Below are 25,346 nucleotides of genomic sequence, written 5' to 3' on the forward strand. Positions count from 1 at the left end.
AAATTCCTAGCTAGTTGAAATCGATTCGAATCGCCATCTCTCCCGGATAGTGAGAAACTTGACTAGTCCCAACATCGTAGTAACTGTGTTATGGAACATGATGGTTCGGATGAATATGGAATTACAATACCTGCTATGGTTACTATTGTATGCTTTTAAATTAATATACCACATGTTTGGCATAGGATAGTTGCTAATCTAGAAATGGATAGATATAATTAACTTGATTAAGGAATCATAATGGTACAACTAAGTCAATTGCTTTTATGCAAAATGTTGTCGAGTTATCTCCACTTATACAGTCGTGCATAATCCTTGGAGTTGATTTATTTCTGGTTTATGATGGGTAAGTCTAGCTGAGTACTTTCTCGTACTCAGGGTTTTATTTCCCATTGTTGCAGATGGCACTGTGTATCATGGTTATTGCAAGAGTTGCTTCTATCCCGCCGTGGATGAGGAGTAAGCCTTAGACAGGCTTCTTTATTAATCCCTATCTTTGCTATTGTGGACCGTGATCCTACTTGGCACTATATCAAACTATGTTGGAAACTTTATTTTCGAACTTATTTGCTTCCGCTTTATCTATCAAACTCGGTTTGTAATAACTTTTATTCGTACTCTAACGACGAAATGTATCTGTGAACTTTATGTAATTTGTGGCATGTATGTTGAATCATGTACGATCTTGGTTGTTGTAAATCATTTATCGAGACCCGTCGTGGTACTCGATGGACTACCGGGTTTATATGGGTACAAGTATGACAGTGCGACCGCTTGCGGACTGCCATTGTACTTGTACTCTTATAAATTGGTTGGTTCTGCGATAGCTGGCATCAGAGCAAGATTCAACGTTAATTATCACATGTGTATTTAAAACAAAAGTTTTTGTTTTCCAAAAACCCTTCTCTAGCAACAAATAGTTATATAATAGGTATTTGAAATCTAAAGTGTGCCAATGATCACTTTTCTTATGCCCAAATTAAGGACTATTAGGTGGCTATTTAAGTACTAACATGGGGGTTTTTACTTCGTCGTCCATACGGCATGCTATTGTATGGATGCCATTCACTTGAGTGGTAATGTATGGATCAATTGCCTCTACGCCAAGGTAAGATGATAAGTGACATGACCGCAAGATGTGAGCGTGCGGTCAGGAAGAGTTAGCTTTGGTACGGCTATGTATGCATGCTTGCATGTGTATATGGTACGTATTTAATTGTGGGTTTAAATTATTGTCGGGTAGCTTGATACGGAAGTATATGTATGGGTATACATATATGGAAGTATTTACAATTACATTCTGCATATTTCATTATGGGTTTAGGGCTAAAATGAAATTATTATGTAGGTACACTAACAACGAAACATGTAGCTCGACTAGTTACGCTATATATGAGAGAACGTATATATGCCACCGTGTCTACCATTAGAAATAAATTTTTCCTAAGTTTGTGAGGATGTACGGAACGAGCATGCATCATGATAATTACCATTCACATAACTACATTGTTCCTCCCCTTATAAAATTCTTACTCGGTTATGTAACTCTTATCCATTATGGCATTGTCTCACCAAGTGATACATGTTAATGGTGCAGATGGCACACACAAAGCAGACCGCTCGCAAGTCCACCGGAGGCAAAGCTCCCAGCCGTCAGCTTGCTCCACGTACCCGTCAACATCACACGTTTCTTGGAGAGTTTGGGATGCCTACACTCTTGTGGAGAGTGCTCAGCTATGTAGGCTATCCTGATGGAATGGAGCCCCGCTACTTCTGGGCGAATGAGCAGTTGGGGGAAGGTCTCTTGGTTACTGTGGAGGCCGTTGTTCATCCCCAAGGTGACGATTCTGAGTGGATAGGTTGGTGTTATGAGTCAACTGGCAGGACTGCTGAAGAAGCAGCTGGCAGGGCAGCCTTTGGGATATTGAGAGATATCATGGATCATTTTCCTCAGGAGCTGGCAGCCGCTTTGGTTGGAGTCTTTCCAAGGGGCAACCCCTCCATTGACTCATGGCAGCAAGCAAGAGGAAGATCTTTGGAGATTGGTGCAGCAGAAGGGCAGAATAGTGATAACCCTACCATGAGCGCCATGTTCGCAGTGATGAAGGTGTTAGATGGAGTAGAAGGTAGCCTCAGACGTGTGTCTGGTGCTCTTGGTCATGCCCACGAGGACCGACATCAGCTTCAGAGGGAGCATGACGCCGAGATTGAGAGGCTCAATGTAGAGATGGCTCAGTTAACTCACCAGAGGAATGTAGCCTGGTCCAGAGAAGATGTTCTGAGAGCTCGACAGTTTGAGCTGGAGCAGCAGCTGGCCAATGCGGAAGAGTACAACGACAACCTACATGAGGAGGTTCATCAGCTGAATAACCAGCTCCACCCTTATGTTCCGCCTAGAGCCGCAGAGATGGATCCAGAGGAGGACGAGGAAGAGGAAGAAGTGGAGCCTGAGGAAGGAGATGATCCTACGTCTGACCTCGATAGTGATCATGATGGGGATTAGATCACTTAGTACTTAGTGGAAGGGCTAATGTATCACCTTTATTCATGTAATGGACCTGTAGTTCGAATTTGGTAGTAGTAATTCGACTATCATGTAATATTGTTAATCGCACGACTATCGCACGTTTGGTTGAACATCAATGCAATTCTAGTCCTTTGTTGGTGATCACGATTTAAATTTGCATGCGATATAAGCGTGATAAGTGGTCAAATTGGTGATGTCATGTTGCGAGAATGAATTGTTATGCCTCTGTTTTTGTTATGAATTTGAGAATTTTCCCCAGTAATTTCAGTTTGGCATGATTATAATTCATTTGCAATCTCTTGACATCAACCAATAATCGCTTATTGTTGCAACTTCACAGATGACGCGCACCCGTGCTGGAGCTGGTGGCAGCCAGGATGGCAACCATGATGACTTGCCACCCCCACCGCTGCCATCCGCTCAGGAGTTCTTTACCTAGTTCCTAGAGAGCCAAAGGATAATGGAAGAAGCTCTGCGCCTCATCACGCAAAACACCGCTCGGGGCCACCCACATCAACCAGGGGCCAAGCCAAATCAGCATAGTACATTCAAGGAATTTCTGGATATGAAGCCTCCAATCTTCAAGGTGGCTGAGGAACCACTATAGGCTGACGAGTGGCTCAACACCATTGAGCAGAAATTTCATCTGCTAAGGGTCACAGAGCATCTAAAAGCTAAGTATGCTTCTCATCAGCTGCAAGGACCAGCAGGGATCTGGTGGACACATTTCTTGTCGTCTCTGCCTGCTAATGCATGAGTGACCTGGGAACAGTTCAAGCTGGCTTTTAGGGGACATCATATTCCCCCGAGCCTGATGCACATGAAAGCGGCCGAATTCATGAGGCTCACTCATGGAACAAAGACACTCACAGAATATATGCACGCATTCAATAACTTGTCTAGATATGCTTTAGGTTTTGTGGATACTGAAGAGAAAAAGATAGAGAGCTTCAAACGGGGTCTGGGTACTAAACTGATGAAGACTATGGCAAATTCTAGGTGTGCCACGTACAATGAGTTTATTAGTGATGCCTTGACCCAAGAAAACCACAACAACATGCATGCCGTTGCTAAGGGTTGCAAGAGGGCATATGAGGCAGGTGCCTCTGGATCTTCACAGTCAAAAGCGCCCATCACAGCTAGGCCATAATTCCATCCACTTGCACCCAAGTTTAGGCCTCCACCACCTAAAGCTCAGAATGGCAGACCTTAGAAACCATTTCGTAAGGCGTTCACTATTGCCTTACCAAAAGGAACTGGCAATCAGGGAAGCTCCACCGGACCTAGGAATAATCAGCCATGTTTCAACTGCAACCAAATGGGTCATTGGGCCAAGGAATGCCCCCACCCCAAGAAGAATGGCAGCCCAAATCAGAACAATTAGAGGCAGGCGAACGCAAGGGCACGTCCAGGATACATGCATTATACCGCTATTGAGGAAGTGCCTGCTGGAGAAGTTGTCACGGCTGGTATGTTTCTCGTCAATAAGCATCCCGCTGTTGTTTTATTTGATTCGGGAGCTTCTCATTCATTTATGAGTCAAGCATTTGCATCTAGACATGATCAAGAAATAATTGAAGTAAACAAAGGGGGTTATAACATAAGTTCAGCAGGGGGTACTGTTACTACCAAAAAGATAGTAAAAAATGTACTCATCTCTATACAAGGGAGGGAGTACACAACGGATTTGATAATATTGCCCGGGTTATCGATAAGTGTAATCTTAGGCATGAATTGGATGAAGTATCATGGTGTTCTTATTGACACTAGCACCCACACTATTATGTTGAGAGAACCCACAGGAGGGAATGCTTTTCTAGTACCACTCTCCCGCAATTTTGAACTCCAACATTTAGCTTGTGCTATCCAAACCACCACACTTTGTGATATCCCAGTGGTTTGTGAGTTTCTGGATGTATTTCTAGAGGAATTACCAGGTCTACCATTAGATAGGGACGTGGAATTTAAGATTGAGTTAGTGCCAGGTACGGCACCCATATCAAGAAGGCCCTATAGAATGCCACCCAATGAGTTAGCGGAACTTAAGGTTCAATTGCAAGATCTATTGGACAAGGGTCTTATCCAACCTAGCTCATCTCTGTGGGGATGTCCAGCCTTGTTTGTGAAAAAGAAGGACAAGTCACTGAGAATGTGTGTAGATTACAGACCACTCAATGTTGTAACCATCAAGAACAAATATCCGTTGCCTCGCATCGACATCTTGTTCGATCAGCTAGCAAAGGCAAAGGTATTCTCCAAAATTGACTTGAGATCAGGTTACCATCAGATAAAGATCAGACCGGAGGATATACCTAAAACTGCTTTCTCTACTAGGTATGGCTTATCTGAGTATTTGATTATGTCGTTTGGACTAACAAATGCTCCAGCCTACTTCATGTACCTAATGAACTCGGTATTCATGCCCGAGCTTGACAAGTTCGTGGTCGTGTTTATCGATGATATATTGATTTATTCAGAAAATGAGTCAGATCATGAAGAGCATCTGAGGATTGTCCTATCCAGACTGAGGGAGCATAAGCTATATGCGAAGTTTAGCAAATGTGAATTTTGGTTGAGCAAAGTACCTTTCTTAGGTCACATCTTATCAAGAGATGGAATCTCTGTAGACCCATCAAAAGTACAAGAGGTCATGGATTGGAAAGCCCCAACTTTGGTTCATAAAGTTCGGAGTTTTCTAGGGTTAGCAGGGTATTATCGTCGTTTTATTCCAGATTTTCAAAGATAGCTAAGCCTATGACCAGACTACTTTAGAAAGATGAGAAGTACAAATGGACACCAGAATGTGAAGCAGCTTTTCACACCCTTAGAACTTTGTTGACTACAGCACCTGTGCTAGCACAACCAAACATTGAAAAGCCGTTTGATGTATTTTGTGATGCATCGGGAATAGGTTTGGGTTGTGTGCTTATGCAAGAAGGAAGAGTTATTGCATATGCTTATCGGCAATTGAGAAAACATGAAGTCAACTACCCTATACATGATTTAGAACTTGCAGCAGTTATTCATGCATTAAAGATATGGAGACATTATTTGTTGGGCAATGTATGTCATATATATACTAACCACAAAAGTCTCAAGTATATCTTTACCCAACCAGAGTTGAACATGAGACAACGAAGATGGTTAGAGCTAATTAAGGACTACAATTTAGAAGTGCATTACCATCCGGGTAAAGCTAATGTAGTAGCCGATGCACTCAGTCGGAAGTCTCATTGCAACACTGTGGAAGCATTATTGGAAGATGGATTCAACTTATTACATCCTGTTGTACTACACAATATCACGATCAGTTATTCACTTGAGAGCAAAATCATAGAGCTATAGCAGACGGATGTAGGAATAAGTCACATCAAGCGAAAAATGCAAGAGCAAGAAACCAAGAATTTCAAATTGGACGAAAGAGGTGTTTTATGGTTTGAGGACCGACTTGTGGTACCAAAAGACCATGAGCTAAGGAATCAAATTTTAGATGAAGCTCACTCGTCCAAATTGTCTATCCATCTGGGTAGTAGTAAAATGTATCAAGATTTGAAAACCCGTTTTTGGTGGACTAAGATGAAGAAAGAGATCGCAGCATATGTTGCTAGGTGTGATAACTGCAGTAGAGTAAAAGCTGTCCATATGAAAACTGCTGGATTACTTCAAACATTGCCTATTCCAGGTTGGAAATGGGAGGAAATCAGCATGGACTTTATCATAGGCCTTCCAATGACACCACAAGGTCACGATTCAATATGGGTTATTATTGATCATCTCACCAAGTCAGCCCACTTTATACCCGTGAACACACGGTATATAGTAGGGAAATACACGGAGATATATGTTTCCCAGATCATGAGACTGCATGGAGTACCCAGGACTATAATCTCAGATCGAGGACCACAGTTCATAGCTCGTTTCTAGGAGCACTTACACCAGGCTTTGGGAACCAAGCTAATCAGAAGTTCAGCATACCATCCGCAAACTTCAGGACAGACAGAGCGAGTGAACCAAATCCTAGAAGATTTGCTTAGAGCTTGTGTTATATCTTCAAAAGGTTCATGGGAGAAATGGTTACCTTTAGCTGAGTTCTCCTATAACAACAGTTATCAAGCGAGTATCAAGATGGCTCTATTTAAAGCCTTGTATGGCAGAAAATGTAGAACTCCATTGAACTAGATTGAGCCCGGTGAAAGGAGATACTTTGGTATTGACTTTGTCAATGAAGCGGAAGAGCAAGTACGTATCATCCAACAGCATATGAAGGTAGCTCAATCGAGACAAAAGAGTTATGCCAATAGAAGAAGAAGACCACTGACTTTTGAAGTGGGTGACTATGTATACTCGAGAGTATCGCCCATGAAAGGTGTAAAGAGATTTGGGATGAAAAAGAAGCTTTCACCAAGATATGTAGGGCCATACAAGATTTTGGAATGGAAAGGAAATGTTGCATATAAGTTACAACTTCCACTAGAGATGAGTGCAATATTTGATGTCTTCCATGTTTCTTAGTTGAAGAAATGTCTTCGAGTACCTGAAGAAGCTATTGCACCCACCAACGTGCAGCTTCAATCGGATTTGACCTATGAAGAAAAGCCAATTCGAGTATTAGAGGAGATGGAAAGAGTAACACGAAGTAAGATTATTAAGTTCTATAAGGTGGTGTGGAACAATCATAGTGAACAAGATGCTCCATGGGAAAGAGAAGATTATTTACAAGAAGTTTATCCCGCCTTTTTTCAAGAATGGTAGGTCTTGCAAATCTCGGGACGAGATTTTTATAAGGGGGAGGGGCTGTAACACCTCGGGTGTTAGCCTTGCATAACTTGACTTGCATAACATGAGCATGATCATCAAGCATTCATAAACAAGCATCTACAATTGAAACATTGGATTGAAATATCTGCAACATTTACTTGTTATCACATGTTTCTTTGAACATATGTAACTTTTCTCATTATTTCATGACTCCATGTGTATATGTATATGATCATGAGTGTACACATGTACTTGGTGGATGTGAGTCACACAAACAAGTAGCAACACCTAGGTTAGCAAATAGGACTTTGTTCATGGTCACCTTTCATGAACCAACACTTAAGCTTTCATGTGATTACACTAACTAGCTCTATGAGTGACTAATACATGAAATGATTGTATGACCTTGCAATTAGCCTAAACATGTTTAGAGTATCATTATGAGCAACTTTGATATTCATGGTTAGGGGTAAATAGGTCATTAAGCCATGCTTTGATGTGTATCATCATTTAAATGTGACATGTTTGACCAAGTTTGAACTAGGTGTTAGAGACCTTGCATGGAAGATATCACTAAAGCAAAGTTGTAGTATTTGACATAAGGAACAACTTTTATTTTTGGGTCATTGACTGATTTAGCTTCTAGCATGCTTGAATTGGTCTCACAAGAACCAGCAAAATCAACCTTTTAACACTTATGAAATTTTGCTAAGTCCTTATTCACTGACAGCCTGACAAACCCATCTTGGTGATGACATTACTCGTTATTGGTTGTGAATTAGAGTATGATCTTTGAAGAAGAGTTGCAGCTGGTACATAGGACTACGCAAGTCGTATAGATCGTTTGCACTTTGGAGCTGTGGTTTAGCAGATAAGTCGCCGTGAAAACTCGCTGTCAGGTTGATCGTCGCGTTCACTGACGAACTGAATCGATCAGCACAGTGGCCAACTGGCATTAGAATAGAGCCGCCGCGTGGAGGTCACGTTGGCTGTGCATCACCGGTGCCCTGACCGCACAGGCCACGACGCGCCTGAGCCCAGTGTTATCACCCCAGCACCCGCCCACACTCAGTCGTGCCCTCAGTTTCGCATTCCCAGCTCTCCTTCGCCATTCACCGCGCCCGCAACAGCTGCAGCCTCCGCACCGCAACGTCGCCGTCGTCGTTGATGGCACAAGCCATGCCTAGCCGCTTCTCCATCATCGCAACAGCATCACCGCCTTCCCAACGACTCCCTGCACCAGCTAGTGCCCGCTATTCAAGCTCGGTAAGCCCCAGCCCCACGCATAGCCTCGCCGGAGCTCCGCCGCCAACCTCCGTCGCCGTGGTCCCACTTAACCAGACCACCCCAGGCCACGAGAGCGCGCGCAATAGCTTCCTTGTAGTCCGTAGATGCTTGGCATAGCGTTTGATTGAGCCACCGTAGCTTTCATCGATGTCTCACCGTCGACCCGCACCTTCGCCCCGCCATGGCCGCCGCCGCCGTTGCTAGCACCGACGAGAAGTCCCACCAGTAGTGCATTGTGTGCACGACGTCGAGTAGATCATCGTGTGATGATGTCAACGCCGGCAAGTTCGTCATCGGCGAGCTTTGGCCGCGCCACCGTAGCACAGCGTAGCTGCCCTGTTTCAAGTCGATGACATGTGGGATCCTCTGACCAACAGGTCCCACCGGTCAGCGACTCTGTATCTGAAAGCTAGGTCATTTGATTCTAGATTTTGAATTGTTTTGTGATTTTTATATCTCTAGTTTGGTAGCTTCAAAAATTGTCAAATAAATTGTGTAGCGTTTCTTAGGAAGTGTAGTATTTAAGAAAAATATATTCTTGACATTTACAGTAGAAATTTTGGGAGATTTAAATAGAGATTTGAAATGTGTTTTTGAATGCATGCAAACTTGTTTATTTTATATCTAGAGTTCCTGTGCTCCAAAAATTATGAAGTTTTTGTGGTAAGCTATTATTAACATACATGAGCTCTGGTAAAAATTTGAGGATCAGTGCATGTGTAGATTTGTAGTTATAGATTTTTCTTTTATAAATAGTGAATCTTTGTATGATTTTTTATAAATTATTTATGAATCCAAAATTCATGAAATTTGTTGGGGGTAATCCTAGTACCATAAGGATGCTAAGAAAAATAGTAAATCTGTTGCTTGACACTTTTCACTAGGGTTTTCTATTTATGCTAGTTTAAGCCTTTCTGTCTTGTCATTTTTGTATAGAGTGTTTTATTGAATGAAATGGCATGAAACTTTTACAGTAGTCTTTTAGTAACCTTAGTAAAGCACTGTAAATTTTTGAGAATTTATGAAGTACATCTGGTATATGTTTATTATTTAACCTAAATATCTAAATAAAATAATAAAGGCATTTAAAGAAATAGTTTGGGCTTCACCATTAGGTTTTCTTGAGTGTATTTGGTATGCTTAAACTGTTGGTAGGCTTTATGTTGTCAAACTTTGAGTGATTACATGAAGTAGAAGTATCGTTGCTTTAAAATGCAAATTTAAAAGGATTTCGGACAGATTCTGTAGTTTGATAAGTTGCATGATAGGGATGATGGTTGCTGTAAAAATGGTTAATAACAAAGTTGTAGATAATTTGATAAGCTTTCCAAAAAGTCTAGGATCACTACATTTGGATTAGTAGAACTCCAGTTATGAGTGAAACAAGTAACTGCTGTTTTGTGATATAGTAGATGCATTGTGGAAATAGTTAATTAAATAATCGAGAAGAGATATGCACCTACTCAATAAACATGATGCACTTGTTAACACCATGCTGTTACAAATACTTATATGAATGCATTCATCATGTGTCATCATGCTACACTTGTTAACATATATGCATTCACGATATCTTATGTCATATTCATGCATCTAGGATCGGAGGAAGAGATAACGTTGCTGGACTTCGAAGAAGCAGAGGAAGGGGACCAGCAAGAGAATCCTCAAGCCACAGCTCCCGAAGGCGTGGAGCAGAATCTTGAAGAGCTTCTGGAGTGTCCTGACCACCGCCCTACTTCCTTTCTACGAGGCAAGCTCCGGAGCATTCTAAGTCTCCCAGTATTTTACAAATGATTACTTAAGTACTTATGATTGATGCATTAGGTTATAAGAGTTGAATGGAACCGCTTGATGCATATACATTCCTTGTCCAGATATTACACCTTTAACCGGTATAGGTCTAGGATTGAATATATGCTTAGCCATGCTTAGACCGGTAGAAGTCGAGTGATGTCCTGTCACCTGCGAGATATAGGTGGATACCGGAGCACGGTTGGCTATATTTGCTATCATGGAACAGAACCATGGGGTAAAAGAAAATCAAGACCGGGCGAGATGACGATAGAGAAGCAACAACACATGGAGGTCTTGGGTGTGGATCTATCCCCGTCTATGTCGATTAAGGACCGTACCGTTGTTGGCGCTTCTGACAAGATTGAACGCATGCCTCTCACTTAGCTGGCCGGATAACTCGTTCCGACCGTGAAGTCGAGTAATTCAACTCAGGCCGGGACCCGTTTTGTTGTGCACTCCTTCCGGGGAACGATCAGACTGAGCCCAAGGGTAGGCTCGGCCTGAACGTCCTGGCATCTGGTGTTCCAGATTGTGCGGCGCAGTACGGACCCACGAAATGTAGACTTGAGTTGTACCAAAGGTGACCTAAGGCTGCCTTCGCGCGGTATGTCTGGGTTTGTGTTAGGAATAAATTCCTAGCTGGTTGAAATCGATTCGAATCGCCGTCTCTCCCGGATAGTGAGAAACTTGGCTAGTCCCAACATCGTAGTAACTGTGTTATGGAACATGATGGTTCAGATAAATATGGAATTACAATACCTGCTATGGTTACTATTGTATGCTTTTAAATTGATATACCACATGTTTGGCACAGGATAGTTGCTAATCTAGAAATGGATAGATATAATTAACTTGATAAAGGAATCGTAATGGTACAACTAAGTCAATTGCTTTTATGCAAAATGTTGTTGAGTTATCTCCACTTATACAGCCGTGCATAATTCTTGGAGTCGATTTATTTCTGGTTTATGATGGGTAAGTCTAGCTGAGTACTTTCTCGTACTCAGGGTTTTATTTTCCATTGTTGCAGATGGCACTGTGTATCATGGTTATTGCAAGAGTTGCTTCTATCCCGCCATGGATGAGGAGTAAGCCTTGGGTAGCCTTCTTTATTAATCCCTATCTTTGCTGTTGTGGACCGTGATCCTACTTGGCACTATATCAAACTATGTTGGAAACTTTATTTTCGAACTTATTTGCTTCCGCTTTATCTATCAAACTCGATTTGTAATAACTTTTATTCGTACTCTGACGATGAAATGTATCTGTGAACTTTATGTAATTTGTGGCATGTATGTTGAATCATGTACGATCTTGGTTGTTGTAAATCATTTATCGAGACCCGTCGTGGTACTCGACGGACTACTGGGTTTATATGGGTTCAAGTATGACAGTGCGACCACTTGTGGACTGCCATTGTACTTGTACTCTTATAAATTGGTCGGTTCTGCGACAATAGTTCCCAGTATATAACTCCATCTATAAGCTGCAAGAGAGGTCACGATAGAAGCGGTCCCTCTTCTACTCATCTATATCCACATGAGTTCCAGCATACTAGGACAAGTGGTTGAACTTATTGACGTAGCCCATCATGGACATACACCCTTGCCGTAGGTCTAGGAACTCAGTTAGCTTCCTATTGAGAACACCAACAGAAATATAAAATTCTCTGAAGGCTACGGTGAACTCCTACCAGGTCGCCCGGTGATTTGGCTGCTACATGGCATTGAAGGTATCCCACCATGCACTCGTGGACCCCATCAACTATTGCGCTACAAAGCGTACTTTTTGTTCATCAGTCACGGTGAGCAACAGAAACTTTTGCTCCAGAATGCGAAGCCAATGCTCTGCATCCAAGAGCTCAGCTGTCGGTGTGAACATGGGTGGGTGCATTTTTAAGAAATCCTGATAAGAGCAGAGTCCCTCAGGACCACGGGCACCACCCCCATTCCCACCATTGCCCTCGTGGCCTCCACGGGCGAAGCCACCGATAGCCTGTTCCAGCAGCTCCATGGCATGGGCTGACTCGCGGCGAGCAACCATCATTTCCTCCATCATCTCCGCATGAGTCATCAGAGGTGGCGGTGTCGGAGGAGGAGGAGCCAGGAGTGGAGCCTCATGGCTCTCCCCGTTGCCGTGCTCATTGGCTCGGCCACTTTCACCTTGGCCTTCGCTAAGACCGTGGCCCGCTCCTGTGTCCGGACCTTAGATTCATCTGTAAGAGATAGGAACCAACCACTTAGGACAACCTTCTAGATCAGGAGCAAGGGATTAGAGAAATGACAAGACATTTATTAAAGCATTCTTTTTGTTATCCTATCAATTTACTAATCCAAATTATACGTATAGGGGGACTTTAGTTTTAGCAAGATTCCCATATCATGGTGCATGTATCGGCCTATACGCTCACACAAGCCAGAATATAGCGGCATTTGCAAAATTTTGGCACATCGCACACTCACTTTCCGTATGCTAAGCGATTTCTTATGCAACATAAGTCAGTGTACCTATAGAAAACTGATTAGATAAAACCAATGCTGTTATCCTAGATAGATCATATTGCTAGGGCTTATACTTATTTAGATAATTTTATCGCATCCTACTTTTCGCAAAACTTTTGTTGGTCAAATTTTAAGTTTTAGAAAAGAGTGATGAAACTCATAAACTCATTATTGGCTCTGGAACCAACCGTGGCAGAATCGCCTGAAATAACGCACTTACGAAGGCGCTCGTCTTCTACTAGACACTAAGGAACCCTAAAAGCAAGCTACAGTGGCGGGTTCCGTCGGGCACACCCCAAGGGAGAGCCCGAAGAGTCCACATTTTTCCTCAAGGATCTAATAATGAGAACGAGTTATAATACTTAGTACATTTCATACATCCAGAGTTCTTAGAAATTCATTATTACATTACCAAATTCAGAGTGTGGAATATTAAATAGCGGAATGATAATAAACATCTATCGATAAAGAACAAGGATCCGTCTGTGCCCACCAGAAGAATCCTTTACACAACGGTACTCCTCAAACATTACCTGCAATAGGGTTAAATAAACCGTGAGTACACAATATACTCGCAAGACTTATCCGACTAGTGGAAATAGTTTCCCGATTCTAAGGGATATGCAAGGCTTTATGGTTTGCTGGTTTCCTTTTTGCAGAAAGCAATACTAATAGTGAGTCATTATTTATGTTATTATTAGCAGCCATGATTAATTTATTATCTAGCCATTCTATGTAAGCACATGTTCTACTTTCAAGCAAAAGCTGAGCAATCAGTTCCATTTCATCCCTTCCATCTTTCAGTTCTTACTACGGTGCTAGACCGTAGACAAACCGTACCGGATTGCCTGGCGATTCACGAATCAATGCCCCCAGCTGGGTACCCTGAAAACACACGCCCTGCTTGTACCCTAGGCACAAGCAGGACCAACCCATCATCCTCCTGCCACGGTGTCCAGATCCCCGTCCAAACTTGGACTCTAAGCGCCCGCTCCACCATCCCAGACTTAGTGTTGAGAAATGGTTGTTGAGAAGTGGCTAATGTGAATGTACGTGTTCATGTGTGCTTATATTAAAGGATCCCTATATTAAATGTCTTCATATGTGCCAAAATGTATGTGCGAGAATGTGCTTATATTGCTACTGAAATATATGTGTTTATTTATGTTTAAATGTTAGGGCACATGCTGCTGTTTATTTGGTTCTCACTGGGGGTATCTGTGTCTAAGTTAACAGCTCCGTGACTTCATTTTAACGGAATTGTACTCGTACTTTCAGTTCATAGTCCAACCTTTCAGTGGTATTTTATGGGGCGCAAACTTTCAGTGGTATTTTATGAAGACCGCGATCTTTCGATGCTATACCACCAATTTTCCTTTTTTTGAAATGGAAAACATGTTTCCATAGATTTAACAGCTCCGGGCAACTCGCCAGAAACCATTGATAATACAAAGTTCGGTGCTGGCTGCTGGGTCCAGCCACAGACTACTCACCAGCGTCTAAGACAGCTCCATAGGAGGCTAATACATCAGCAATTGAATTACAATCCCTGGAGCACTTAGAAATTTTACAGCAAAGGAAATCAAAATTCATTTTAGTCTTAATCTCTCTGATGATCATCCCCAATTCAGAACGATCACAACTAGTAGACGTTAAAGCCGAAGCCAAAATTTGAGCGCCAGTTTCCAGAAGCACACTCTGCATGCCAAGAGAAGAAGCAAGTTGTAGCCCATTTAAACATGCTATACTTTCAGCATGAAGGGCATTTGATACGTGATGCAAAGATCCAGCCTTGGCAGCCATGAATTCACCTTTATGATCTCGAATGATACATCCCCAGCCTCCCTTTTTAGTGTCCTGCATAAATGCGCCATCACAATTTATCTTGTACATGTTTTCTGGTAGTGGCTGCCATTTTTGTTTTTGGAATGAAGGCCTGGGAGGTGGGGGAGGTGAGGATAGCTTCAGCTTCTCCGTATTGACACAATGATATGTAATAGAGCTGTAGATTTCTTCAGTGGATTTATAAGCCGCTTGTGCTAATTTATACGGCTAATTTATTGGGAGAGAAAAATACTGTACCATAACCGATAAGCCAACTTATAATGGCAGCCGAACGTAGCCTTTATTACGAGGGTCCCACCAGCACCATAGCAATATGACTATTTTCAATTTTATTTCTTCCTTGAGAGCCATCCATCTACCATACTTCCTTAATGCTACCAAATTCGACTGCTCCTTCGGCCACGTCACCTTCCTATTTCGTCCGTCCGATCCATCCATCCAACCATACAATCCGTCCGATCCTCCTCCCTGCCGCCCCGCCCTTAACTGGAACCTTCTACAGCATTCACGTCCTCGCCGCAGCCTCGCAACCTCGCCGCGTCCTCGCAGCCGCCGTCCCCAACTCCGCGCCATCGGTAGCGGCGCCGCCCCGGCCCCCTCCGCCGTCCCCGGCTCCACGCCGCGTCCTCACGTCCACCCGTCGTCCTCCGCTCCACGCCGTCGACAGCGACACCGCCACGGTCACCTCCGTCGTCCCCGCCCCCACGCAGCGTCCTCGCGTCCACGCACGTCGTACCACGGCTGTGCTCGCCTGCACGCTGCTTGTCACACCCGTGTGAAGGCGTGCCACGAAGAGAAGAAGGCGCCAAGCTATTCTATTTACGCATTGTTGCTTTTACGTTTTCAGTATTAGACTATGACCATTTGGGTCCACTGGACAGGATTGTAAGCGGCACATAAGTGCCTGCATTGCTCTGTATTGAAACATTCAGACATTCAGTAATATACAACGACGCCAAGGCAGGGGCTTGCCCGCCGGCGCCAGGGTTCCGTCAAAAATCCCGCTATTCCGCTCACGTCCGTGACCCGCTGCGGCCAGGGGTGTGACAGTTGGTACCAGAGCCACCTTTCTTCGGCGTGTGGGTGACGAGCTCCCTGCTCGGCATCGCCGCTAGTTACCACCACCACCACCATCGTCGTCACATGCCCACGATCTGCGCCACCGCCATAGGCTTCTCGGTGAAGGTCGACTCCGGATCGTAAATCCCCACGGCTGGTCGAATTCTCAGTTTGGCCAAGTGCGAAACCGAGAACTCCCGCAAGTCCAGCGGGGTCGTCTGGGTCGTCAAGATCCACAACCACGGCAATGCTGCGCCTCTTCGTTCGCGACACCGGCGCGCTTAACCTCTACACAACGTCACCATCGACGCCCATCAGGTGTTCGACTGGGGTTCTGGAGGCGTGAACCTGAGTGAGCATCCCAAATTTGCTCCTTTTTCATCCTTTTGCACAATTAGGCAGTAGAAAAGGGTTGCGCGGCATTTGTTCGTGCATAAAATTCTAAAAGTCGAACTGTCTTCTTGTTGCGGTGGCGTTCGGCGGGGGAATGTCCGTGAGCTTGGGTTGCTAGGCTGTTGTCATCGTGCTTGCACTACAACTGTCTTAGTGTAAAATCCCTCGGCTCCGCCTCATTCCCAAGCGGCGGTGAACGTACCTTGCAGTGCAACAGGAGAGGCACATGCCAAACCCACTACTGGTACAACTGGCTTCTCAAAGCAAAAGCAAAGTCCAACCTTCCACACAGACTAATCTCATTATTGACATCATGACACGCCGGTCGGATGAGGAAAACTCCAAGTGGGAGAATTTGCAGAAAAATCTAGATGTCATGTTTCACCAAATCACTGAGATGCATTCAGTCCAGAAGCAAATGAAAGCGCAATTGGACCTCACAGCGGCAGCGATGGATGAATACACTCAAGAACAACATCTCATTTCTCAGCAAGTTCAAGCCAATGGAGAAGCAATTGCCAGAGTCACTCTCCAGCAAATGGAAGAGGAGTCCAAGAAACCTGCTCAACCTCAATATGGTGAGGATCATCAATCAGCTACATAAGATGTAGATTCTCTGATCCTGGATGACAATGCCTCCTTTCACAATGTGTTTGCCAAGGATACCATGCAAGGCAAAGCACAACCATCTAGGCAACACAACACAAATCCCAAGCAATACCAACAGAATGAGAAGAGGCAAGACAACAAAGGCCAAGAGCACAAAGCGTATACCTTACCTAAGCAAGCAATGCCTAAAATGGATTTCCCTAATTTTGAAAGTTCTGACCCAAAGGTTTGGCTAGACAATTGTAGAAACTACTTCGAGCTTTACCAAATCCCTAAAGGCATGTGGGTCACTGCAGCCAGAATGCATCTAAAAGGGAAGGCAGGCAAATGGTATCAAGCATTTAAGCAGAAGAACACATTCAGGAGTTGGACACACTTCTGTGCAATTATAGAGCAAGAATTTGGGTCTGATGATTTCAGATCATCTATGCAGGGCCTGTTGCCACTCAAGCAGACTAGATCTATTGATGAGTATACAGAACAATTCCAAGCACTCCAGTATAGTGTCACAATGCATAATGCAGGGTATGATGACATGTTCTTCTCACAACAGTATGTTATGGGTCTCAAAGAGGATATCAGAGGCATGGTGGAGGCTCATAGACCTCCAGATGTCTTGCAGGCTTCAATTCTAGCCAAGATACAACAAAGAACAGTGGATAGGGGGAAGTCCAAATACCCAAGACAATAATATCCACCAAGACCCTACCAGAACAAGACAGATCCCAAGTCTGCCCCTCAATCCTCCAATCTGTGGCAGGACAGGCAACTCAGGGACTATAGAAAAGCTAATAACTTATGCTATAATTGTGGGGAGAAATTTGTTCCTGGACATCTAGAGGTCTGCAAAGTCAGAAACAAACCAAAAGTCAATGCTTTGGCATTCAACGACTTGGACAGAGAACTCAGTGATGAGGTCCTCAGTGAACTGACTGTGGAAGATGCTCTACATGAAGAATTATGCCAATTATCCCTCAATGCTTTGTCTAGCCAAGACAAACCCGATTGCATCAAACTCAAAACCAGGGTCAAAGACAAGGTTATGCTCATTTTGGTGGACAGTGGGAGCACTCATAGCTTCATCAACTCTCAGTTTGTTACATTAGCTAATATACCAACAATTCCAATCTCACCAAGAAAGGTGAAACTGGCTAATGGGGAATGGATTACTACCAACAGTATGGTATCTCAACTTCAATGCTATTGCCAAGGATAGACTTTCACAATAGATATGATTGTCCTGGACATGCACCCATATGATGCCATCTTGGGTTTTGATTGGCTTCGAGCTCACAGCCCTATGACATGTGACTGAGAACACAAGACACTACAGTCAGGAGCAAGGCAAACTCATTCAGCTTCAAGGGATCAGTGCCCCACCTCTCCAAATTGCTAATATCTCTACACACAAGGTATATAAGGCCACCAAAGGGAATGACCTCTGGGCTTATGTTTTGCTGGAACAATTACCCCATCCACCCCACTCACAGTACCCCAAACCTTCTCAACCTGATGAGGCCATCAAACATCTTGTGGCACTATACAAAGATGTGTTCACAGACCCCAAACTTCTCCCACCACAAAGAACCTATGACCATGCAATTCCTTTAACACCAGATTCCATACCAATCAATGCAAGACCCTATCACTACTCCCCTGCCCACAAGACAGAAATAGAACAACAAGTAACAGAGCTCCTCCAGGCAGGCCTTATTACACATAGCCATAGCCCATTCGCTTCCCCAGTCCTCCTTGTCAAAAAAAAGGGATGGAACTTGGCGATTTTGTGTTGACTATAGGAAGCTCAATGACATGACTATCAAAAATAGATTCCCTATGCCAGTGATTGAAGAGATCTTAGATGAACTTTCAGGAGCCAGGGTGTTCACCAAGTTAGACATGAAGGTTGGCTATCACCAAATTCAAATGCTACCCGAAGATGAGTACAAAACAGCATTCAAAGCCCATCAAGGGCACTACCAGTTCAGGGTCATGCCCTTTGGCTTAACCAATGCTCCAGCAACCTTCCAATGTGTCATGAACGAAGTATTGAAACCTTTTCTCAGAAAATTTGTCTTGGTCTTTCTAGATGACATCTTGATATATAGCCCATCAATGGACATACATCTTCACCACTTGGAGCAAGTGTTGCAAACACTAAGGAAGCATCACCTACACCTCAAACAGCCCAAATGTACCTTTGCTCAGGACAGCTTGGAATACCTAGGCCACATCATTTCTGCTAGAGGAGCGTCCACTGATCCTAGCAAAATCTCTAATATGCTCAAGTGTCCAACACCAACTACAATGACTGAATTGAGAGGCTTTCTAGGTCTGACAGGATACTATAGACGATTTGTCCAAGGTTATGGTACACTGGCTAAACCACTAACTCAAATCCTGAAACTAAATCATTTGCCTGGAATCCAGCAGCCCAGTCAGCATTCCATGCTCTCAAACAAGCCATGACTGAAACACCAGTACTAGCAGTACCAAATTTCCAAGAAACCTTTACAGTGGAAACAGATGCATGTATGGATGGTATAGGGGCTGTCCTTATGCAAAAGGGCCAACCAGTTGCCTACCTGAGCAAAGCTCTAGGGGAAAACACAAAGCCCTTTCCATATATGAAAAGGAATTTCTAGCCCTTATCATGGCTGTAGACAAGTGGAGACACTACCTAGAGAGAGGCGAGTTCATAATCCAAACTGATCACAAGTCCTTAGCCTATCTCAAAGACCAGAACCTCCATTCTGACATGCAGAGGAAGGCAATGACAAGAATGATGGGCCTCAATTTCAGGATAGTGTACAAAAAAGGAAAAGAAAACCAAGCAGCAGATGCCTTGTCCAGAGTTGGCCATCTCATGGCCATACAAGCTGTTTCAACAGTGCAACCAACATGGGTACAGGAGGTTCTCAATTCCTATGCCACCGATAGCCATGCTCAAACTCTCATTCAGAAGCTCTCCATCACCAGTCCAGACAACCAAGGGTATAATGTGGACAAAGGTCTCATCTGGCACAATGGCAAAGTCTAGATAGGCAATAACTCAGCTCTGCAGACCAAGCTAATTGCACACTCTCATTCCAGTGCCATTGGAGGACATTCTGGGGTAGCAGCCACTTACTACAGACTGAAGAAGCATTTCTCATGGAAGGGCATGAAAACTGATGTGGAAAACTATGTCAAGCAGTGTAACATCTGACAACATGCTAAACACTCCCTGCAGCACCCCATGGGCCTGCTCCAACCATTACCAACACCTAAAGGGGTCTGGCAAGATCTCACCATGGATTTCATAGAAGGTCTCCCCAAATCAGAGGGTTTCAGCGTCATCCTGGTCATTGTAGACAGATTGACTAAGTATGCCCACTTCTTGGCTCTCAAACACCCATACTCAGCAGCTACTATAGCTCAAACATTCTTGGACAATATCGTTAAACTCCATGGATTTCCACTGTCCATCACAACTGACAGAGATCCTATTTTTGTCAGCAACTTTTGGAAATAACTATTCACCAAATACAAGATTCAACTCAACCTAAGTACAACTTATCACCCTCAAACAGATGGATAGTCTGAGAGGGTCAACCAATGCCTTGAGATGTATCTCAGATGTGTAGTTCATGACTCCCCATTAACATGGAAATCTTGGCTGTCATTGGCAGAGTTATGGTACAACACCTCAGTACACTCATCACTAGGCTGTACACCTTTCAAGGCCCTTTATGGTTATGATGCTAATCTGGGTGCCATACCAACTATTACACCAGACACCACTCCTGATGTTAACGAGGTCATTCAAAACAGGAAGTTCCATCTTCAGTCCCTGAAAGAACATCTAGCAAAAGCTCAAAACAAGATGAAAAAACTGCAGATACTAAAAGAACAGATTTTCAGTTCACGGTGGGGGATCAGGTCCTGCTGAAACTACAGCCCTATACTCAATCATCTGTGGCCAATAGGCCCTTCCCAAAACTGGCTTACAAGTACTATGGCCCTTATACCATTCTTCAGCGTATTGGTCAAGTTGCCTACAAATTACAAATGCCAGAGAACTCCCAGATCCATCCAGCGTTTCACATCTCCCAGCTCAAGCATACACCCCGGATCACTCCCCTATTTATGACACTACACCTGTGCTCACAGATCTCGAAGTTACAAAAACGGTTCCTCTGGCCGTACTAGAGCGCCGCATGGTGAAGAACGGCAATGCAGCAGTCCCTCAGGTAAAGATTCAGTGGACAGGGCTACCAGCATCAACATCAACCTTGGAAGACTACTACGTCGTCAAAACTCGTTTTCCTGATGCTGTCCCCAAGCTGATTCTCACGCCGGGGGAGGTGTCACACCCGCGTGAAGGCGTGCCACGAAAAGAAGAAGGCGCCAAGCTGTTTTTATTTACGCATTGTTGCTTTTACATTTTCAGTATTAGACTAGGACCATTTGGGTCCACTGGACAGGATTGTAAGCGGCACATAAGTGCCTGCATTGCTCTGTATTGAAACATTCAGACATTCGGCGCCAGGGTTCCGTCAAAAATCCCGCTGTTCCGCTCACGTCGTTGGTGACCCGCCGCGGCCAGGGGTGTGACACTGCTGCTGTCATCGCCGGAGAAGCTAGATGTACCTCCCCTCGATGCTACTGCTGACCTCGCCGGAGAAGGCAGATGTAGCCCACTGGTGTATCCCTCCTCCGCTCGATCTCCGGTTCCTCCGATTCCGTTGTCGTGCCGCCCACCGGAGCTTCACCTCTGCCTCGTTTCTTATTTTGTTTAGCTTTTAATCCCCAGTGGGCAGGTCCCTCTAGCCGCAGATCCATTTTCCCACGCGATTACCATCGCTGGCGGCCATCAACATGCTATCCGTTCAAGAGACACGACTCCTGGTATGCTTCCTCTCCTGTTCTTGGTGGCCGCTGCATGTAATGTGCTCGACAGAATGTCAAATTCACGGTATGATGTTCACTACCTTTTAGCTGCAGGTTCGTGGATGTTTTAATTGCAGGTCCATGAATGGCCACGACCTGCATATCTATCATCAAGGTATGGATAAATCAGGATATTTTCGATGGCGTACTTTACAATTGAACTCAGTCGCTGCTGCTGATGAAACGCACACACAAGGAGTAGTGATCAGATTTATCACTACACCTAAGCATATTTAAAATTCTTTCGTGTTCGTGCCTGCAGCTTGCGAGAGTTCCATTCCCCTTCAATCTGAGCAACCCGCCGATTTTAGGCGCACCAGGCGTAGACTGTTTGCAGCTTCCAGGACCGAAAACGGTGAGTTTTCATGCTTTCACTGCAGAAAATAAATGGATATTTCCCTTTTGATCCTATGAGTTTCTTTGTGCACATTGTTCACTGACATTTCTTTGCAACGTCGGTTCAACCAATGCTGAGGAACGCTTCTCCTCCTGCTACAGCTGACAGGAAGCATGATGAAGCCTTTGTTCCAAGAAGGTATATTGTTCGGTTCCAGTAGGATAAGTACACAGCTTTCCAACATCTTATGGAGTATTGCTTTAATTCTATGGATTTGTGGAAAAATGTTGCTTACTGACTTTCAAGTTTCAATGTCTCTAGCATTATGTAGTGCTATGTGTTGTTTACTCAATTCCCCTTTACATTGACTTGATTGAAAGAAGCTGCTAATATCTATTGATACTAATTCATAGTTCTCCTAATAATGAAATGATAATTGTGTATTTTGTGTTAAAAATCACGATGGAATGAACGCAGTCTGCCTACATAGTGGAGCCCACAAATTTGTGTCTGTATTTTGGGTCTAAAATTCTAGACAGGTCTGAACAAGTGTTTTATTTTATTTTTATTTTTTTTGCCAAAACTGAAGATGTCGTCACCCTGCATAAAGTTCTCATACATGTTACTTTTTTCATCTAGATTCATGACTACATGGGTAAAGGTCGTGACATTGTTCTGAGAGTGGACATTCAAAGAGCAGCAACTAAAAGACAGATACTTGGAATCTGCAGTTCTCATATTATGCTGATAGGCCTGCCCTCCATCATGTTCAGCTCAAATCCAAATCCTTGATGCCAACAGGTTAGACACATTGTGTTCCTTTTTCCCTGGAATAGAGCATACGAAAACATATAATTCCCTTCTAATCTTAGTTCTACCTACTGCTGTAATTCCTTGCATATACCTGTGTAGATAAATTACTGATACCAAATGCATGATTGTATTCATAAAGCCACAGCGACACTTTCATAAATACTTTTATTACCAAATGGAATGATACCGATGTTTACGCTTCAAATCTTAGTTGTTCTCCAAAAATACAGCCTCTTGATCCATGTTGCCTTCATTATCTACAATCACCATTCTTCTACCTGCTCAGTCCGCTGGTACCATTATCACCATGCCATTTTTGCTATTTCTCTTCCGGACTATATTAATCACGTTATTCTGCTCCCTACATATCCATGTCCTACATGTCATGAAGCCTTTCGAGTTTGCAATATGCTAATCTATATCACTAATTGTTCTATACTGCCTATGTTCATTCTTATCTGCTTTCTAACCATTGCATGGTTGCTAATGCAGCCACTCTGCTTTTTTATCAGATTTGCCGAAGCCGATAAGTAAATGTTGTGCCAACTGGAGAAGCCTATAAAAATCATAAGCCTTACATGTTGGAGGATTCGTAAATCAGAAGCATTGCTCCATTGCTACCATAGCTCTCTCCATGACCTTTCGCTTGAGGATGATATAGACAAAGCTTAAGGTTAATATCATGCTATTCCTTCAACTCAATAGTTTCATAGATTCATGTCCTCTGTCCAATCCATATTGTTAGATCTCTCCTAACTATGTAAATATAAAACTTAATGACCCATGCTACCTTCTGCTAAATAAAATTATTGATGAGAGGTACCTAAAAAAATGCGATCCATGTTACTATATATTTTTTTTGAGGAGTCTTCATGTTACTATGTTTAATAAGTAGCCTACTCTACATGTCCTTTCACGACACCCTTCTTCCAATGGTCGCAAGTCTCAGAAATAATCTTTCTGTTGCCAACTTATAGGTTCTATTTTCACATTGGAGCGACTAATCGTGCTCCTATAAATATCGATTGGATATCACTGCTGTTATTGTAGTCAAATTGTTGTCAGCCAGTTCATGAGTGTCTTCATTTGCGACTGCACCATACAACTTTTTTCAGCTTGCTATGCTCTGCCCGTGGCAACGCGCGGGGTTCCGGCTAGTGTGTACATTTCTTATTACTATATGACTACACCTTAAAAAACGTAGCAGATATACCTCATGTATGGACAGGCAAAGGCCAGCCTGCTAATATGATAGGTCCCTACAAACGCAAGAAATGGAGCAACACATGCATAAAAAATTCGCATCTTTTTCCCACCTGTGACATTGCCATTGTTTTAGGTTTACCCAATTCTCCAGGTCTCTACCTCCAGCTATGGAACACATGCTTTTTCTATGATTACTTGATCAGTAAAATATTTTCCCTACGATCAATAAACTGCCTTTTCCCTGATTGGTAAAATCCATCCCTACATACCTGGCCAAACTATGCATGTCATCATATGACCGAACTCTGCTCTTTGTTTACAATAGATATGACACATGCAGGGTTGTCCATTAGGACTGAAAATCGCAGGATATGCTTCTCCAAGACAATAAGGTAGGTTCCCATATTTTAGCAAAGAAACAAGAGTTCTAGACATCACATCGTTCTTATTTTCCTTGCGTTTTTTTTTCTCTTAGTCATACTTCTTCTGTATCTTCATAACCTGATTATTGGTTATACATATTCATACTGCATCTGATCCTTTTTCAGGATAGCAATATGTATAAATACTATCAAATGCAGCTAACAACCTAACACCAAGCAATGACCGACTTATACTCCACAGGTACTTACGTTCCTAACATTCACGCACATCTAACAATGTCTACATACTTCGAGGGACTTCCCATAGGTGTCTACCCACGTCACCTAAAATATATCGTGTCTTGAAGCCTATGCAAATGCCCTTCTATATGGTTATTTAGTATTTTAAAAGTTAGAACCATATACTTATTCTCCACTGTTACATGAGCGTGCTACTTGAGCACTTCATGCGACCATTTACACCTTTAATAATCTCTATTCCTTTCATCTTTATTTAATCATTTTGGACGGTTTAATTTCATCATAGGTCAAATAGCTCCCTGTGGCAACAAAACTAATCTTATATTTTCTTATACTAATTGTGCTTAAGGTAACAGAGGAACCAATCTGGGTGGCAAATTTATCAGTTTCGCAAGTGAAATGCTCTGTTTCTTATATCCCAATGAGTTGTTGCTTCATTTTGAGTAACTCTTACAATGCTCTAATTCTCTCCCGGATGCATCTAGGTACTTTTCTGTTTTACTGATCCCCTTGGCTCTCAATTTGAGGTCAGATTTAACTGAACAAAAGTGAATCTCGCCTGAAAATTTTGTGAAGCCATTTCATTTAGGTTTCCGGCTGCTTTAGTACAATTGTACCTGATTCTTGATTTTGGGCTATCAGCCACCAAAACATTTCCCATT

The 25,346-nt window shown here is 43.2% G+C and overlaps 1 protein-coding gene and 1 pseudogene across 6 annotated transcripts; one reads left to right on the plus strand and one right to left on the minus strand.

Moving 5' to 3' along the window:
• The window catches only part of LOC136522154 (probable jasmonic acid carboxyl methyltransferase 1), an 83,256-nt pseudogene that overhangs the window by 53,671 nt on the left and 4,239 nt on the right, over window positions 1-25,346 (minus strand).
• Window positions 21,369-24,014, plus strand: LOC136522396 (uncharacterized). 6 transcript variants are annotated; one of them, XM_066516217.1, is made up of 8 exons: window positions 21,369-21,447; window positions 21,569-21,663; window positions 21,754-21,820; window positions 21,968-22,060; window positions 22,204-22,240; window positions 22,682-22,697; window positions 22,774-22,843; window positions 23,368-24,014. In XM_066516217.1, exons 2-8 carry the CDS (start codon window positions 21,634-21,636, stop codon window positions 23,415-23,417), a joined length of 363 nt encoding a protein of 120 aa, XP_066372314.1. In that variant the 5' UTR covers window positions 21,369-21,447; window positions 21,569-21,633; the 3' UTR covers window positions 23,418-24,014. The 6 variants fall into 6 exon arrangements, 4 of the variants coding, with proteins under 4 accessions (XP_066372314.1, XP_066372317.1, XP_066372316.1 ...); XM_066516219.1 differs by having other exon boundaries at window positions 21,416-21,460; window positions 21,760-21,820; XM_066516218.1 differs by having other exon boundaries at window positions 21,417-21,460.

This window comes from Miscanthus floridulus, chromosome 18 (genome assembly GCF_019320115.1).
Source record: "Miscanthus floridulus cultivar M001 chromosome 18, ASM1932011v1, whole genome shotgun sequence".
NCBI lineage: Eukaryota > Viridiplantae > Streptophyta > Magnoliopsida > Poales > Poaceae > Miscanthus > Miscanthus floridulus.

Coding starts and splice junctions, on each gene's coding strand:
- LOC136522396 (XM_066516217.1), top strand. CDS start 21,634: ATGCTATCCGTTCAAGAGACACGACTCCTG. Junction 21,664..21,753: donor TTCAAGAGACACGACTCCTG/GTATGCTTCCTC, acceptor ACTACCTTTTAG/CTGCAGGTTCGTGGATGTTT. Junction 22,844..23,367: donor CAAATCCTTGATGCCAACAG/GTTAGACACATT, acceptor CTTTTTTATCAG/ATTTGCCGAAGCCGATAAGT.